This window comes from Bubalus bubalis, chromosome 6 (genome assembly GCF_019923935.1).
Source record: "Bubalus bubalis isolate 160015118507 breed Murrah chromosome 6, NDDB_SH_1, whole genome shotgun sequence".
Classification (NCBI taxonomy): Eukaryota; Metazoa; Chordata; class Mammalia; order Artiodactyla; family Bovidae; genus Bubalus; species Bubalus bubalis.
In genome coordinates this window covers 85,541,647-85,557,854 of record NC_059162.1, presented here as the reverse complement: position 1 = coordinate 85,557,854, position 16,208 = coordinate 85,541,647, and the positions used below count along the sequence as shown (strand labels likewise).

The following is a 16,208-nucleotide window of genomic DNA, read 5'->3' as shown; positions in this document are numbered from 1 at the left end:
GAATAATAAGTGCTATTTTGAGAACTTTCTATAGTAAACACAAGGTTAAATATTCTACATGCATGACCTCATTACATGTTCATCTGTGAGATGGATTTAAATGCATATTTTAAAGCTCTGAGAGGTGGAATAAGATGCCCAGAGTCACAGGGTGGAAGGAGGTAGAAAAATGATTTGAATTAGGATGTTTGACATCAAAGTTATGACCCCTAGCCTCTACAACATAGCCAATGAGATCTTTTAATTCCCAGGATGATTTTTTAAGTTAACATTAATAATCAATGTCAGAGCAAGTCTACTGATCTGGGTGGTTTCCTGGAGTTAAATGAATTGCTATAAAAATGCAAAGATCACTTGAGAAATAATATAGACCTCAGCAAGAGTCAAATATGACTTAGCAACTAAACTACCACCACCAGCCTTCAACCATAAATGATCAATTAGCAAGAAAATATTAGGTTGGTGCAAAAGTAATTGTGGTTTTGCACTACTGAATTTCGCCCTTTGATATTGGAATACATTCTTAAATGTGGTTATGTTATACATCATTTTCATGCACATTTCTTGCTTTATGGGTTTTTTTTTTTGCTAATGACTTATTACTTGCTGTGTATTTTATATTTATTTTAGACTATGGAAATAATGTTAGACAAAAAGCAAGTGAGCAATTTTCTTATAGGTCAGAATGGGTCATAAAGCAGCAGAGACAACTTGCAGCATCAACAATGCATTTGGTCCAGGAACTGCTAATGAATACACACTGCAGTGGTGGTTCAAGAAGTTTTGCAAAGGAGACGAGAGAGAGTCTTGAAGATGAGGAGTATAGTGGCTGGCCACTGGAAATAGACGACTGTTGGAGAGCAATCATCAAAGCTGATCCTCTTACAACTATAAGAGAAGTTGCTGAAGAACTCAGTGTCAACCATTCTATGGTCACTTGGCATTTGAAGCAAATTGGAAAGGTGAAAAGCTCAATAAGTAGGTACCTCACGAGTAGACCGCAAATTTAAAAAATCATCATTTTGAAGTGTCATCTTTGCTTATTCTATACAACAAAGATCCATTTCTCGATTGAATGGTGATATGCAACAAAAAGTGGGTTTTATATGACAACAGGTGATGACCAGCTCAGTGGCTGGATCTAGAAGAAGCTCTAAAGCATTTCCCAAAGCCAAACTTGCACCGAAAAAAGGTCAGTCACTGTTTGGTGGTCTGCTGCTGGTCTGATCCACTACAGCCTTCTGAATTCCAGCAAAACCATTACATTTGAAAAGCATGCTCAGCGAATCAATGAGATGCACCGAAAACTGCAATGTCTGCAGCTGGGATTAGTCGCCCAATTCTTCTCCATGACAACAACTGACTGCATGTTGCATACTTCAAAAGTTGAGACGACCCAGAGGGATGGTACGGGGAGGCAGAAGGGAGGGGGGTTCAGGATGGGGAACACGTGTATACCTGTGGCGGATTCATGTTGATGTATGGCAAAATCAATACAATATTGTAAAGTACTTAACCTCCAATTAAAATAAATAAATTTATATTTAAAAAAAAAAGTTGAATGAACTGGGCTACAGAGTTTTGCCTCATCTACCATATTCACCCAACCTCAGTAGCCAACCAATTACCACTTCCTCAAGCATCTTGATAACTTTTTGCAGGGAAAATGCTTCCATAATCAGTAAGAGGCAGAAAATGCTTGTGAAGAGTCCTGAAGGACAGATTTTTTACACTACAAGAATAAGCAAACTTATTTCTCATTGGCAAAAATGTGTTGATTGTAATGGTTCCTACTTTGATTAATAAAGATGTGTTTGAGCCTAGTTCACTTCAATTCAGTTCATTCACTCAGTCGTGTCCAACTCTTTGTGATGCCATGGACTGCAGCATGCCAGGCCTCCCTGTCCATCACCAACTCCCGGAGTTCACCCAAACTTATGTCCATTGAGTCGGTGATGCCTTCCAATCATCTCATCCTCTGTCATCCCCTTCTCCTCCCGCCTTCAATCTTTCCCAGCATCAGAGTCTTTTTAAATGAGTCAGTTCTTCGCATCAGGTGGGCAAAGTATTAGAGTTTCAGCTGCAACATCAGTCCTTCCAATAAATATTCAGGACTGATTTCCTTTATGATAGATCGGTTGGGTCTCCTTGCAGTCTAAGGGACTCTCAAGAGTCTTCTCCAACATCACAGTTCAAAAGCATCAATTCTTCGGTGCAGAGCTTTATAGTCCAACTCCCACATCCATACATGACTACTGGAAAAACCATAGCCTTGACTACACAGACCTTTTTTGGCAAAGTAAAGTCTCTGCTTTTTGATATGCTGTCCAGGTTGGTCATAACTTTCTTCCAAGGAATAAGCGTCTTTTAACTTCATGGCTGCAATCACCAACTGCAGTGATTTTGGCGCCCCCAAAAATAAAGTCTGCCACTGTTTCCACTGTTTCTCCCTCTATTTCCCATGAAGTGATGGGACGGGATGCCATGATCTTTGTTTTTTGAATGTTGAGTTTTAACCCTACTTTTTCACTGTCCTCTTTCACTTTCATCAAGAGGCTCTTTAGTTCTTCTTCACTTTCTGCCATAAGGGTGGTATCATCTGCATGTCTGAGGTTATTGATATTTCTCTGGCAATCTTGATTCCAGCTTGTGCTTCATCCAGCTCAGCGTTTCTCATGATGTACTCTGCATATAAGTTAAATAAGCAGGGTGACGATACACAGCCTTGACGTACTCCTTTTCCTATTTGGAAAAAGCCTGTTCCATGTCCAGTTCTAACTGTTACTTCCTGACCTACATACAGATTTCTCAAGAGGCAGATCAGGTGGTCTGGGATTCCCGTCTCTTTCAGAATTTTCCACAGTTTATTGTGATCTACACAGTCAAAGGCTTTGTCATAGTCAATAAAACAGAAACAGATGTTTACCTGGAACTCTCTTGCTTTTTCGATGAGCCAGTGGATGTTGGCAATTTGATCTCTGGTTCCTCTGCCTTTTCTTAAAGCCTAGTTGCAATGATTTAAAATTCACAGTCCAAAACAGCAATTATATTTGCACCAAACTAATATAGTAAAGCAATCATTGCAGGAATAGTTGCTATCCCTGGTTCTGCTCGGCTGGTGACTAAGGGGTGGACAATGCAGAATTTCCTCTGGCTTTGCCTTGAGATTGTCCCCAGGTACAACACACACAGAGCAATTTAGACAAACTAGAATGACAATGTCACCCCACTCCAGTACTCTTGCCTAGAAAATCCCATGGATGGAGGAGCCTGGTAGGCTGCAGTCCATGGAGTCGCTGGGCGTTGGACACGACTGAGTGGCTTCCCTTTCACTTTTCACTTTCATGCATTGGAGAAGGAAATGACAACCCACTCCAGTGTTCTTGCCTGGAGAATCCCAGGGACGGGGGAGCCTGGTAGGCTGCCATCTATGGGGTCGCACAGAGTCGGACACGACTGAAGCGACTTAGCAGCAGCAGCAGCAGCAGCAGCAGCAACAGCAGCAGCAGCAGCAGCAGAATGGCTCCACAGAGGCTCACAGAAGTTGTGAGAAAGGGAACTGTAAATGTGCAGTGTACAGAGAGGACACTAGGGGGCACAGGAGAGCTGTCATCTGAGATCCTCAGGGTGGTGGGCCGAGTGAGAGCAGAATTTCCTTTGGGAGGACAGGGAATTTAATGGGGACCCACTGAGAAATATTTCAGGGAGACTCTTTTAAAATCAAAGGAAAGCAACTCCTGTGGAGAGAACATGGTGTAGTACAACAAAAGATGAGCCTGGGAATCAGAACAGTTCCGTTTCTGGAACCCAACTCCTGTCTCTGTAGCTGAGAGATCTTATGCAAGATTAATTACTCTCCAAGCCCCGGCTTTCAGATTTATAAAATGAGAGAATGAAATTATTCTAAGGACTGATTCAGACATTTTGAAATAACATATATAGTCCGAAGTACATAACCACTGCTTAAAAAGCATTGGTTCCTCCTTTCTCTCCTATTCTGATATTTAATACTGCACATACTTGGATTGCTTTCCCTTGTGAGGCAGTCCCATCAAGGGTCTGTAAGTCAAAGACAGAAAAACACCTGTGGGGATAGTATGCTAGAAACACCAGAATGAATGTGATGTTGGTTCAGGTGGTCTCAAAAGTCCCTCATTTTTCAACATTCCAGCACTGCAAAGCACAATTAACTAAAATAAGTTCAGTAGGTCTCTATCTTGTGAGAAGCACTCCAAGGCAAAAGAAAGGACCTCATGACAAAGTCCGAGACTGAGAACTGCTGCTTTCTGTATCCCCATGTAGATTTACCACTCACATCACATAGTAAAACACTGAGAAACCTCATAGCAAAGAAAAACCTGGTTTTGCCTAATCACACCTGACCTAAGAATCCCCCCTCTCCTCGAAAACACCTGTTAACATCCAGTTGAACTAATTTCTAAGCTCACACTTAGGGAACAAAACTAGTATTTGATCAGGCATAATATATTTCTCTTCCCATGTAAGTAACTCTCTAGGATAAGAATGCTTTTCCAATTGAGATTTTCCCACCGTTTACAGATATGAGCTTGGAGATCTGAGGCTGTTGGTGTGAGCCCCTAATTACCTTGGGCAGGTGGTATCCAGCCAGGATGGTGTCCACTGTCACCTCCCGGGGCACGTTCAGAGGGAGGATGTTCCCCATTCTCTGCACCTCGTGGATGACGGCATTGGTGTAGGGCATGGACTCGCGAGCAGCCATGCTTGGCCGTTGTGACTCGCCAAGCACCTTATCGATTTCAGCTTGGACTTTCTCTGGAAAAGTACAGGATATTTCATCATTCTATTTTTCTATAACTTTCCTAGAGGCCAGTTAAGCTAAGGAATGGAATAACCAGGATCAAAAATGCTAAAGGAGTACATCAAGACTATATAGCATCACCCTCCTTATTTAACTTATATTCAGAGTACATTATGCGAAATGCTGGGCTGGATGGAATCAACCCTGAATATTCATTTGAAAGACTGATGCTTAAGCTCAAATCTTTTGGCCACTTGATGCAAAGAGCTGACTCACAGAAAAGACCCTGATGCTGGGAAAGATTGAGGGCAGGAAGAGAAGTGAGCGACAGAGGATGAGATGGTTAGATGGCATCACTGACTCAATGGAAGTGAGTTTGAGCAAATTCCAGTAATAGTGAGGGACAGGGAAGCCTGGTGTGCTACAATCTATGGGTTGCAAAGACTTGGACATGGCTCAGCGATTGAAAAACAATAACAAAATGACTAAAGCTATAGTAGGGTCTCTGGACAACCTCCTCAGGGAGGTATGTGAGTGGGAAGTGAGCCCTGGTGTGAGACAAATCTGGTGGCAAATTCTTGCTCAATACTAGTCCTGCTGCGAGTTCCTGGAGCTCTTTGAACCTCTGGTTCCTCTTCTTATTAGTGAGGATGAATCAAGTTTCATCTTTAGCAATTTTTAGATTTGCATGAACTGATTTAGGGAAGTATCCAACAACAACAAAACCCTGTTAACTATGCCCCAATATTTGTTTTCCTCTTTTTAAACAATAATAAATATTTGATCTGGATACCTGGTCCCTCAGCTAAAGACTACATTTCCCAGATCCCCTTGTGACTAAGTTCTGGCCAAGAGAGTGTAAGTAGAGGGAATGTTTAATACTTGGAACATGCCCTAAAAGGAAAGGCATGTGCTTCCTGCTCCTCCCCTTCCTGCTGGTGGAAAGGCAGCCATAGAGGTGAGCCATCTGTCAGTCCCAACAAGGGTGCCATTCTAGATACAACAGAGCAACACACGGGAAGCAGTTTAGACTCAAAGGGTTCTGCAGAGTCTAGCTTAGAGTCTCTGAATTGAGAGAAAAATAAACTTTCTTTTTTTTACTGAACATTTAGAAATGTTTTAAATTGTGGTAAAATACACATAATACAGAACTTACTTATCTTAGCCACTTTAAAGTGTGTGGTTTAATAATGTTAAGTGTATTCACATCGTTGTACAACCAATCTCCAGAAATTTTTGTCTTGCAAAACCAAAACTATTCTCACTGAATCAGAACTCCCATTTGCACTAACTCCAGGCTCTAACCATGGTGTCTAACAACCACCATTTTACTTTCACTTTCTATGAGTTCAACTGTTCCAGATACCTCAGATGAACAGAATCATGTAGTTTGTTCGTTTTGATTGGATTACTGAGTTTAGCATAATGTCCTTAAGGTTCACCACGTAGCATGTGCCAAAATGCTTCATTTTAAGGATGAATATTTCATTGCATTCCACATTTTGCTTATCCACTCATCCATTGATAGACACTTGGGTTGTATCCATTTTTATTCCATCTTAGGTGACTGGTGATAGAAGCAAGGTCTGATGCTATAAGGAGCAATATTGCATAGGAACCTGGAATGTCAGGTCCATGAATCAAGGCAAATTGGAAGTGGTCAAACAAGAGATGGCAAGAGTGAATGTCGACATTCTAGGAATCAGTGAACTGAAATGGACTGGAATGGGTGAATTTAACTCAGATGACAATTATATCTACTACTGTGGGCAGGAATCCCTTAAAGAAATGGAGTAGCCATCATGGTCAACAAAAGAGTCCGAAATGTAGTACTTGGATGCAATCTCAAAAACCACAGAATGATCTCTGTTCATTTCCAAGGCAAACCATTCAATATCACAGTAATCCAAGTCTATACCCCAACCAGCAATGCTGAAGAGGCTGAAGTTGAACGGTTCTATGAAGACCTACAAGACCTTTTAGAACTAACACCCAAAAAAGATGTCCTTTTCATTATAGGAGACTGGAATGCAAAAGTAGGAAGTCAAGAAACACCTGGAGTAACAAGCAAATTTAGCCTTGGTATATGGAATGAAGCAGGGCAAAGACTAGTAGAGTTTTGCCAAGAAAATGCACTGGTCATAACAAACACTCTCTTCCAACAACACAAGAGAAGACTCTATACATGGACATCACCAGATGGTCAACACCGAAATCAGACTGATTATATTCTTTGCAGCCAAAGATGGAGAAGCTCTATACAGTCAGCAAAAACAAGACCAGAAGCTGACTGTGGCTCAGATCATGAACTCCTTATTGCCAAATTCAGACTTAAATTGAAGAAAGTAGGGAAAACCACTAGACCATTCAGGTATGACCTAAATCAAATCCCCTATGATTATACAGTGAAAGGGAGAAATAGATTTAAGGGCCTAGATCTGATAGATAGAGTGCCTGATGAACTATGGACTGAGGTTCGTGACATTGTACAGGAGACAGGGATCAAGACCATCCCCATGGAAAAGAAATGCAAAAAAGCAAAATGGCTGTCTGGGAAGGCCTTACAAATAGCTGTGAAAAGAAGAGAAGTGAAAAGCAAAGGAGAAAAGGAAAGATATAAGCATCTGAATGCAGAGTTCCAAAGAATAGCAAGAAGAGATAAGAAAGCCTTCTTCAGTGATCAATCCAAAGAAATAGAGGAAAACAACGGAATGGGAAAGACTAGAGATCTCTTCAAGAAAATTAGAGATACCAAGGGAACATTTCATGCAAAGATGGGCTCGATAAAGGACAGAAATGGTATGGACCTAACAGAAGCAGAAGATATTAAGAAGAGGTGGCAAGAATACACAGAAGAACTGTACAAAAAAGATCTTCACGACCCAGATAATCACGATGGTGTGATCACTGACCTAGAGCCAGACATCCTGGAATGTGAAGTCAAGTGGGCCTTAGAAAGCATCACTACGAACAAAGCTAGTGGAGGTGATGGAATTCCAGTTGAGCTATTTCAAATCCTGAAAGATGCTGCTGAGAAAGTGCTGCACTCAATATGCCAGCAAATTTGGAAAACTCAGCAGTGGCCACAGGACTGGAAAAGGTCAGTTTTCATTCCAATCCCAAAGAAAGGCAATGCCAAAGAATGCTCAAACTACCGCACAATTGCATTCATCTCACACGCTAGTAAAGTAATGCTCAAAATTTTCCAAGCCAGGCTTCAGCAATATGTGAACCATGAACTTCCTGATGTTCAAAATGGTTTTAGAAAAGGCAGAGGAACCAGAGATCAAATTGCCAACATCCGCTGGATCATGGAAAAAGCAAGAGAGTTCCAGAAAAACATCTATTTCTGCTTTATTGACTATGCCAAAGCCTTTGACTGTGTGGATCACAATAAACTGGAAAATTCTGAAAGAGATGGGAATACCAGACCACCTGACCTGCCTCTTGAGAAATCTGTATGCAGGTCAGGAAGCAACAGTTAGAACTGGACATGGAACAAAAGACTGGTTCCAAATAGGAAAAGGAGTATGTCAAGGCTGTATATTGTCACCCTGCTTATTTAACTTATATGCAGAGTACATCATGAGAAATGCTGGGCTGGAAGAAACACAAGCTGGAATCAAGACGGCCGGGAGAAATATCAATAACCTCAGGATATGCAGATGACACCACCCTTACGGCAGAAAGTGAAGAGGAACTAAAAAGCCTTTTGATGAAAGTGAAAGAGGAGAGTGAAAAAGTTGGCTTAAAGCTCAACATTCAGAAAATGAAGATCATGGCATCTGGTCCCATCACTTCATGGGAAATAGATGGGGAAACAGTGGAAACAGTGTCAGACTTGATTTTGAGGGGCTCCAAAATCACTGCAGATGGTGACTGCAGCCATGAAATTAAAAGACGCTTACTCCTTGGAAGGAAAGTTATGACCAATCTAGATAGCATATTCAAAAGCAGAGACATGACTTTGCCAACGAAGGTTCGTCTAGTCAAGGCTATGGTTTTTCCTGTGGTCATGTATGGATGTGAGAGTTGGATGGTGAAGAAGGCTAAGCGCCGAAGAATTGATGATTTTGAACTGTGGTGTTGGAGAAGACTCTTGAGAGTCCCTTGGACTGCAAGGAGATCCAACCAGTCCATTCTGAAGGAGATCAGCCCTGGGATTTCTCTGGAAGGAATGATGCTAAAGCTGAAACTCCAATACTTTGGCCACCTCCTGGGAAGAGTTGACTCATTGGAAAAGACTCTGATGCTGGGAGGGATTGGGGGCAGGAGGAGAAGGGGACGACAGAGGATGAAATGACTGGATGGCATCACTGACTCAATGGACGTGAGTCTGGGTGAACTCCGGGAGTTGGTGATGGACAGGGAGGCCTGGTGTGCTGCGATTCATGGGGTCGCAAAGAGTCGGACACGACTGAGCGACTGAACTGAACTGAACTGAAGACATAATTATTTTGGAGCCTTTTATAGGGAAGCTATAAATATATCCTAACTAGGTGGCTTTTAAACTTAAAGAAAACCCTGTAATTCACAGTTGTTTAGTTGCTAAATCCTGTCTGACTCTTGTGACTCCATGGACTGTGGCCCACCAGGCTGCTTGGTCCATGGAATTGCTCAGGCAAGAATACTGGAGTGGGTTGCCGTTTCCTTCTTCAGGGGATCTTCCCGACCCAGGGATAGAATTTGCATCTCCTGCATTTGCAGGAGGATTCTTTACCAGTGAGCCATCAGGGAAGCCCATAATTCACAAATAAGTGCATTTTACAAGTGCATGACTCAGGACGCATAAAAAAATAAACACACACGTATAAAACATTTATTCTTATACTTAAGGAAAGTTTCATGAAAAAGCAATTATCCTCAGTACACAGAAAGCACTCTGATTTTACTATTTTTTTTTTAATTTAGGGAAAAAAGTTGGTCTTGATTTACTAAATTGACTCTATCTCCTATTAATGAACTTTCACCCACAGTTTGCAAAACTGTATCACAATAGTTTCTATCCTACATGTGCTTAAACTGTTTCGGGGGGGGGGCGGCTAGAAAATGAAAAATGATTCTTAACAGTCACTGTCCTTGAAAGGACTACAGTCTCTGGGGAAGATATATAAATAACATGTTATAAACAAACTAATGGAGGTTCATTAGGTCATCTTTAAAGAAAGGAAATGCTAGTATTTTCCCAGGAGTGTGGAGAAACTCTTGGAGACTATGTTGAGTAGACTCTTCAAGCATAGCTAAGGGTTTACTGTATAGAGAAATTAGGGAAATACATTCTTGATTATTCTTCTAGGGAACAGCAGGTGTGATGGTCCAGAGGCACAAATAAGGACAGTGAAAGACTTACTGAAGCCCCTATACAGGCTGGACAGGTAGAAAAGAGGCACAGCAGAGCACATGATATACCAGACTAAGGACTGTGAGCTTTGTCCTCAGGGTGCAGGAAGACACTATTTGAAAAGGAGGGAAGGCTGCTACCAGATTTCATATGTGAGTGGAGTGGAGCTCCTTCCTGGAACTCACCTCAATGTCAGTGGGCTTCACTGTTTTCCCCACTGGACAGTGAGTTTACTGAGCGCAGGGGCTCTCTGTTATATCTGTGTAATGTGGACCCATCCCAATTCTGGCAGAAAACTGAAGAAGGCACCCGTTCAAGTCCACCAGTCCTACCCATCTCTCCATCCTACCATGCTATCCTCTGGCCTTTCTTTTGGACAGTGCTCCAGGAGGCCCCATTCTTATTTTCTTTTTTCCTTTAAAAAAATTATTTATTTTTAACTGAAGGATAATTGCTTTATAGTATTGTGTTGGTATCTACCAAACATCAACATGAATTAGCCATAGGTTTACCCATGTCCCCCCATACCTGAACACTCCTCCCACCTCCCTCCCGTCCCATCCGTCTAGGCTGTTACCCAGCCCCAGTTTGAGTTTCCTGTGTCTTGCCGCAAATTCACATTGGGTATCTATTTTCATATGGTATTCTATATTTCCATGTTACTCTCTCCATATCTCCCACCCTCTCCTTCCTCCCCTCCCAGCCATGCCCATAATCTGTTCTCAATGTCTGTGTCTCCACTGCTGCTCTCCAAATAGGTTCATCAGAACCATCTGGTTTCCAGATTCCATATCTATGCATTGGTAAATGATATTTTTCTCTTTCTGACTTACTTCACTCTGTATAATAGGCTTTAGGTTCATCCACCTCATTAGGACTGACTCAAATGCATTCTTTTTTATTGCTGAGTAATATTTCATTATATATATGTACCACGGCTTCTTTATCTGTTCATCTGTTGATGGACATCTAGGTTGCTTCCAGGTCCTAGCTGTTGTAATATAACTGCAATGGACCCTGGTGTACATGTGTCTTGTTCAATTTTGGTTTCTCCAGGGTATATGCCTAGTGATGAGACTGCTGGGTCATATAGTGGTTTTATTCCTAGTTTTTTAAGTAGTGTCCATACTGTTCTCCATAGTGGTTGTATCAATTTACATTCCCACCAACAGCACAAGAGGGTTCCCTTTTCTCTACACCCTCTCCAGCTTTTATAGTTTGTAGATTTTTCAATGAGGGCCATTCTGACCAGTGTGAGGTGATATCTCATTATAGTTTTGATTTGCATTTCTCTAATAATGAGTGATGTTGACCATCTTTTCATGTATTTGTTAGCCATCTGTATGTCTTCTTTGGAAAAATGTCTGTTTAGGTCTTTTGCCAACTTTTTGATTGGGTTTTTGCTTTTCTGTTATTGATTTGTATGAGCTGCTTATATATTTTTGAAATTAATCTTTTGTCAGTTGTTTCATTTGCTATTATTTTTTCCCATCCTGAGGGTTGTCTTTTCACCTTGTTTATAGTTTCCTTTGCTGTGCAAAAGCTTTTAAGTTTAATTAGGTCCCACTTTAAAATTTTTGTTTTGATTTCCATTATTCTAGGAGGTGTATCATAGAGGATCTTGTTGTGATTTATGTCATAGAGTGTTCTGCCTATGTTTTCTTCTAAGAGTTTTATAGTTTCTGGTCTTGCATTTAGGTCTTTAATACATTTTGGATTTATCTTTGTGTATGGTGTTAGGAAGTGTTGTAATGTCATTCTTTTACACGCAGCTGTCCAGTTTTCGCAGAAGCACTTACTGAAGAGACCTTCTTTGCCCCACTGTATATTCTTGAGGAGGCCCCATTCTGACCCAGCCGAGGCCCACCCACTGACGTGCTCACCTTGGATTTCAGGGTACAGGGCCATGTAGAGCAGACCCCAGCGCAAGGTGGTTGAAGTTGTCTCTGTTCCAGCAAAGAAGAGGTCCAGGGTATTGTAGATAAGGTTTTCTTCGTGGAAACTTGAAGCAGCATTACCCTTATGCTAGAAAGCACAGTGATTATTGATTTATTCAGGTGGTTCTTAGTTGCCACAACACACGGGGTTTCATCCTAAAGAAAACATGAAGGAGAGACTGCCCCAGGAGAAATAACTCTCCCTTTGGCTGTCTCATGAGGCAGAGATTTACTACTGGAATATCACTGCCCGTAGTGCTGAAAGCTTTTGTTAGCTTTGGTGGACAAAACAGACAACTAATTTTTTACACCCATAATTAGGCAGAATCTATTATTACACTGGCAAACAGCCTTGAGTTCCAATATTAGCGACACCATTCACTATTTGTATGACTTGAGCAAGTTAACAAACCTTTCTGTGCTTCAGATTTCTGTTCCACAAAACAGACATAACAATACTCACCTCTTAAGATGGAATTATGAATTATGTGAGTAGGAAAGGGCACACAGCAATTCTCAACGAATGTTTGTACCAATAACAGAAACAATAACTGAATTTCTCTAAAGTATAGTAATTCTCCTGAGAAGGCAGTGGCACCCCACTCCAGTACTCTTGCCTGGAAAATCCCATGGACTGAGGAGCCTGGAAGGCTGCAGTCCATGGGGTCGCTGAGGGTCGGACACAACTGAGCGACTTCACTTTCACTTTTCACTTTCATGCATTGGAGAAGGCAATGGCAACCCACTCCAGTGTTCTTGCCTGGAGAATCTGAGGGACGGGGAAGCCTGGTGGGCTGCCTCTATGGGGTCGCACAGTTGGACACGACTGAAGTGACTTAGCAGCAGCAGCATAGTAATTCTCATATCTCCCCATTAATCTTTTCCTTTTAGGTTAAACTTTTCTGATTCCAACAGTCATTCCTCATGGCACTCCAGCATCTTTACCACCTTTCTTCCATGAATGTATCAATGTTCCTCCCTGTGTGGTCCCACACCTGCATATCTTATAGTAAGTGAAGTCTCCTCCTCATGAGAGAAATCAATGCTTCTATTAATGTTATCACAATAAAGTGAAGCAAGAGAGGAGTTGGAAAGAAACCCATTCTGCCAACTCTGGGAATGAATAATCTGACGGGTCAAAGATGATGAGACCAATGCAGTGATATGTTTACCAGAGGGATGACTATGGCAAAGGTTTACATCCCATTTGGCTTTTTTCCTGCTTCTTTCCTATAGTAACATTGAAAAGTGGATGACATAGGGATGAGGGAGGAAGGCAAATGTCTCTCTCATCTGAGGCTAAACTCGCATCTGACTCAGATTTACCTGTGTTCTGCAATGGGGAGCTGGGGGAAGGGGTAGGAGACTGGGCATTGGTCCAGCTAATACTGAAATAATACTTTTTTCTTCCTTTTATGTACAGGTCCTTCGGATATGGGTAGAGAAGGGATTACGAAAAGGCAGTATTTGGTATTTCTAAAGTCCTTAGGCCAAATACTGATAAACCTCTGTCTTTATTTTTAACTGTCCCATCAATTTTGAGTTAATGTTATTCCTACATTCTGTGAAGTACTGCCTCTATTTTTCCTCCCCTGTGGTAGGCTGAATAATGACCCACAAAGAAGTCTATGTCCTTAACTCTAGAATCTGTGAATTTTATATGGCAGACAAAATTCTACAGATATATTGAAATAAGGCTCTTGATGGGAAAATTATCCTGGATTATCCCAGTGGGCCCAATATAATCACAAGAGTCTTTAGAAGAGGGAGGCAAGAAAGTCATAAAGAGCAGATGTGAAGATGGTGGCAGAAAAAAGTGCTATATTGATGGCTTTGCAGATGGAGGAAGGGGTCATGAGTCAGTCAAGGAGTAAAGGCAGCCTCTAGACTCTGGAAAAGTCCATCAGTAGTTTCTTCCCTAGAGCCTTGAAAGAGCCAGTACTGCCCCCACCTTGACTTGATAAATGTTGGTTGTTTTAAGCTACCAAGTTTGTGGTGACTTCTTACACCAGCAATAAGATATTAGAATCCCTTCATTTGATCTTTAAGAACAATACTTAGGAAAAAAAACTCAGGTTTCCTCACCTTTTCTGTCTCCTGGAGATAAGCATCAATGAAGTCTCTTGCTTCAGCAGGATTCCAGTCTCTCTTGTGGTTTTCAATCATACGGGCAACAAACATTTTCAGTTTCCTCCAGTTACTGAAGAGCATTTGGTGTGGACCCGGAAGGAAATTCATTATCCTTGGAAAGACATTGTAGAGCTGATGGAACAAATAAAACCGTCATGGAGGAAAGAGGGGTGACGTTTTTCTACTTCTTAAGATAAGTCCATGGGGTTGCAAAGCGTTGAACATGAGAGCAACTGAGCAACACGTCCAGGAAACCGTAGTCTTTTCCTATCTCTTTTATTTACTTAAATTTAATCCTTTGAGTCAACCTTGACTCTTCTCTTTCTCAACCCTCTTCTTTCCCTTCCAGCAAAGCATTTCAACCCTCCATCCAAAACATGACACTTCAGACCAATTTTCACCACTCCATCTGCTTTGTCATCCTAGTACAAAGTACTAACATTTTTTATCTGGATGCTGTAAGCCTCCAGCAGGTTTCCTGATGTTCTCCCTAACCCCCTTCTCAGCCCGTCTTCCACTGAGCTGCCACAGAGATCATTTAAAAGTTTAATGAGATCATTTCACTTCCTGACTCTCAATCCGACAATGACTTTCCAAGACATTTAGACAGATCCTACCTCATTCTCCTGGCCGGGAGTTCTACATGATCTGGCCCCTCACCCTCCTGTCGCCTCCTCTCCTATGACTCCCTGCCATCTTGCTCTCCCTTACTCTTTCCAGTCCAGCCCCATTGGTCTCTGTGCAAACATAAAAAAAAGTTCTTGTTTAGGACTTTGTAGTTGCTATTTCTTTCATCTAGAATGGTTTTCCTCTGAAATCTGTGTAACTCCAGTTCCTTAATGTGCTGCTCAAATGTCACCTATTTGGATCCATCTTAGCTGATGATCCTACGATTAGCAGCACTTCTGGAACTCTCTTTCCATTCCTTTATTTTGTTTTATATTTTTCCATGACAATTGTCATTAGTTGTGTGTGTATATATATTTGTGTGTATTTGTAAAATATGTATGTTTATCTGTGTATATGTATCTAACTATGTATCTACATTCCTGTGTATCTAAATATCTATGGCAAACACATATGTGTATTTATTTGTCTGTCCTCACTATGAGGTAAGCTCCATGTGGGTAAAATATTTTTTACTGAAATACAGTAGTTTTTGTATATATTTTTTCTAATAAAATATGAAAGAAAATAGATAGCATAAGGTAATGGAAAGTTGATTAGATTTCAAATGTGATAGGTATGCATTTGACAATTAGGTCTGTTTCTTTCTAGCTATAGTACTTTGCTAATGGTAGTAATAATGATATGATCTGTATCTACCTAAACTAGCTGCTAATGGGGGCAAAGGTTATTTTCATGATCAAATGACATGAGAGCCATACCACACTTAACACAGAGCCAGTGGTACACTATGTGGATTTGTTTACACATTCCCATATCTGCTTGCATACATCAGGATGATCCATTTCATCTTTAAAGAACTGTTGTAAAAAAATTAATTAACTGAGATAAAGTATGTATAGTTGTCCATCAAAGTGCCTGGTCTACTTTGGATCTCTAAGAAATGTTTTTTACCCCTGCCCTATTGCTCCCTCCTAACCTCCCAGGATTTTTATTCCTTGGGAACAGTCAGCCTGGTATCCACTGAAATCCCATTACTGAACTCAATTTTCCAGTAATTAGTGCATATATGAACAGTAGCATCTAACTCTTTGTGAACCCATGGACTGTAGCCTGCCAGGCTCCTCTGTCCATGGGATTCTCCAGGCAATAATACTGGAGTGGGTTGCCATTTCCTCCTCTAGGGGATCTTCTCAATTCATCTTCAGCGTCACCTGCAATGGCAGGTAGATTTTTTTTTTTTTTTTTTTTTAACCACTGAGCCACCTGGGAAGCCCTCTTTGTCTATAGTCAATGTTCATCAATGTTACATAAAACATCAAATTCAACAGACTGACTTCAGACATGTTTGTCAAAGTCAATTTTAAACGGTTGTGTTAACTTAAGAAAAAAA

General features: G+C 41.1%; 1 protein-coding gene across 2 annotated transcripts in view; it reads right to left on the bottom strand.

Annotated features, from left to right (window-relative positions):
• The window catches only part of LOC102411786 (cytochrome P450 2J2), a 39,927-nt gene that overhangs the window by 8,068 nt on the left and 15,651 nt on the right, over positions 1-16,208 (bottom strand). For both annotated transcript variants that reach the window (XM_006048292.4, XM_025288599.3), the window contains exons 5-7: positions 14,144-14,320; positions 12,005-12,146; positions 4,607-4,794 (exon numbers count right to left, since the gene is read on the bottom strand). In XM_006048292.4, the coding sequence (XP_006048354.4) occupies positions 4,607-4,794; positions 12,005-12,146; positions 14,144-14,320 (507 nt within the window). The remainder of the gene's footprint in view (positions 1-4,606; positions 4,795-12,004; positions 12,147-14,143; positions 14,321-16,208) is intronic.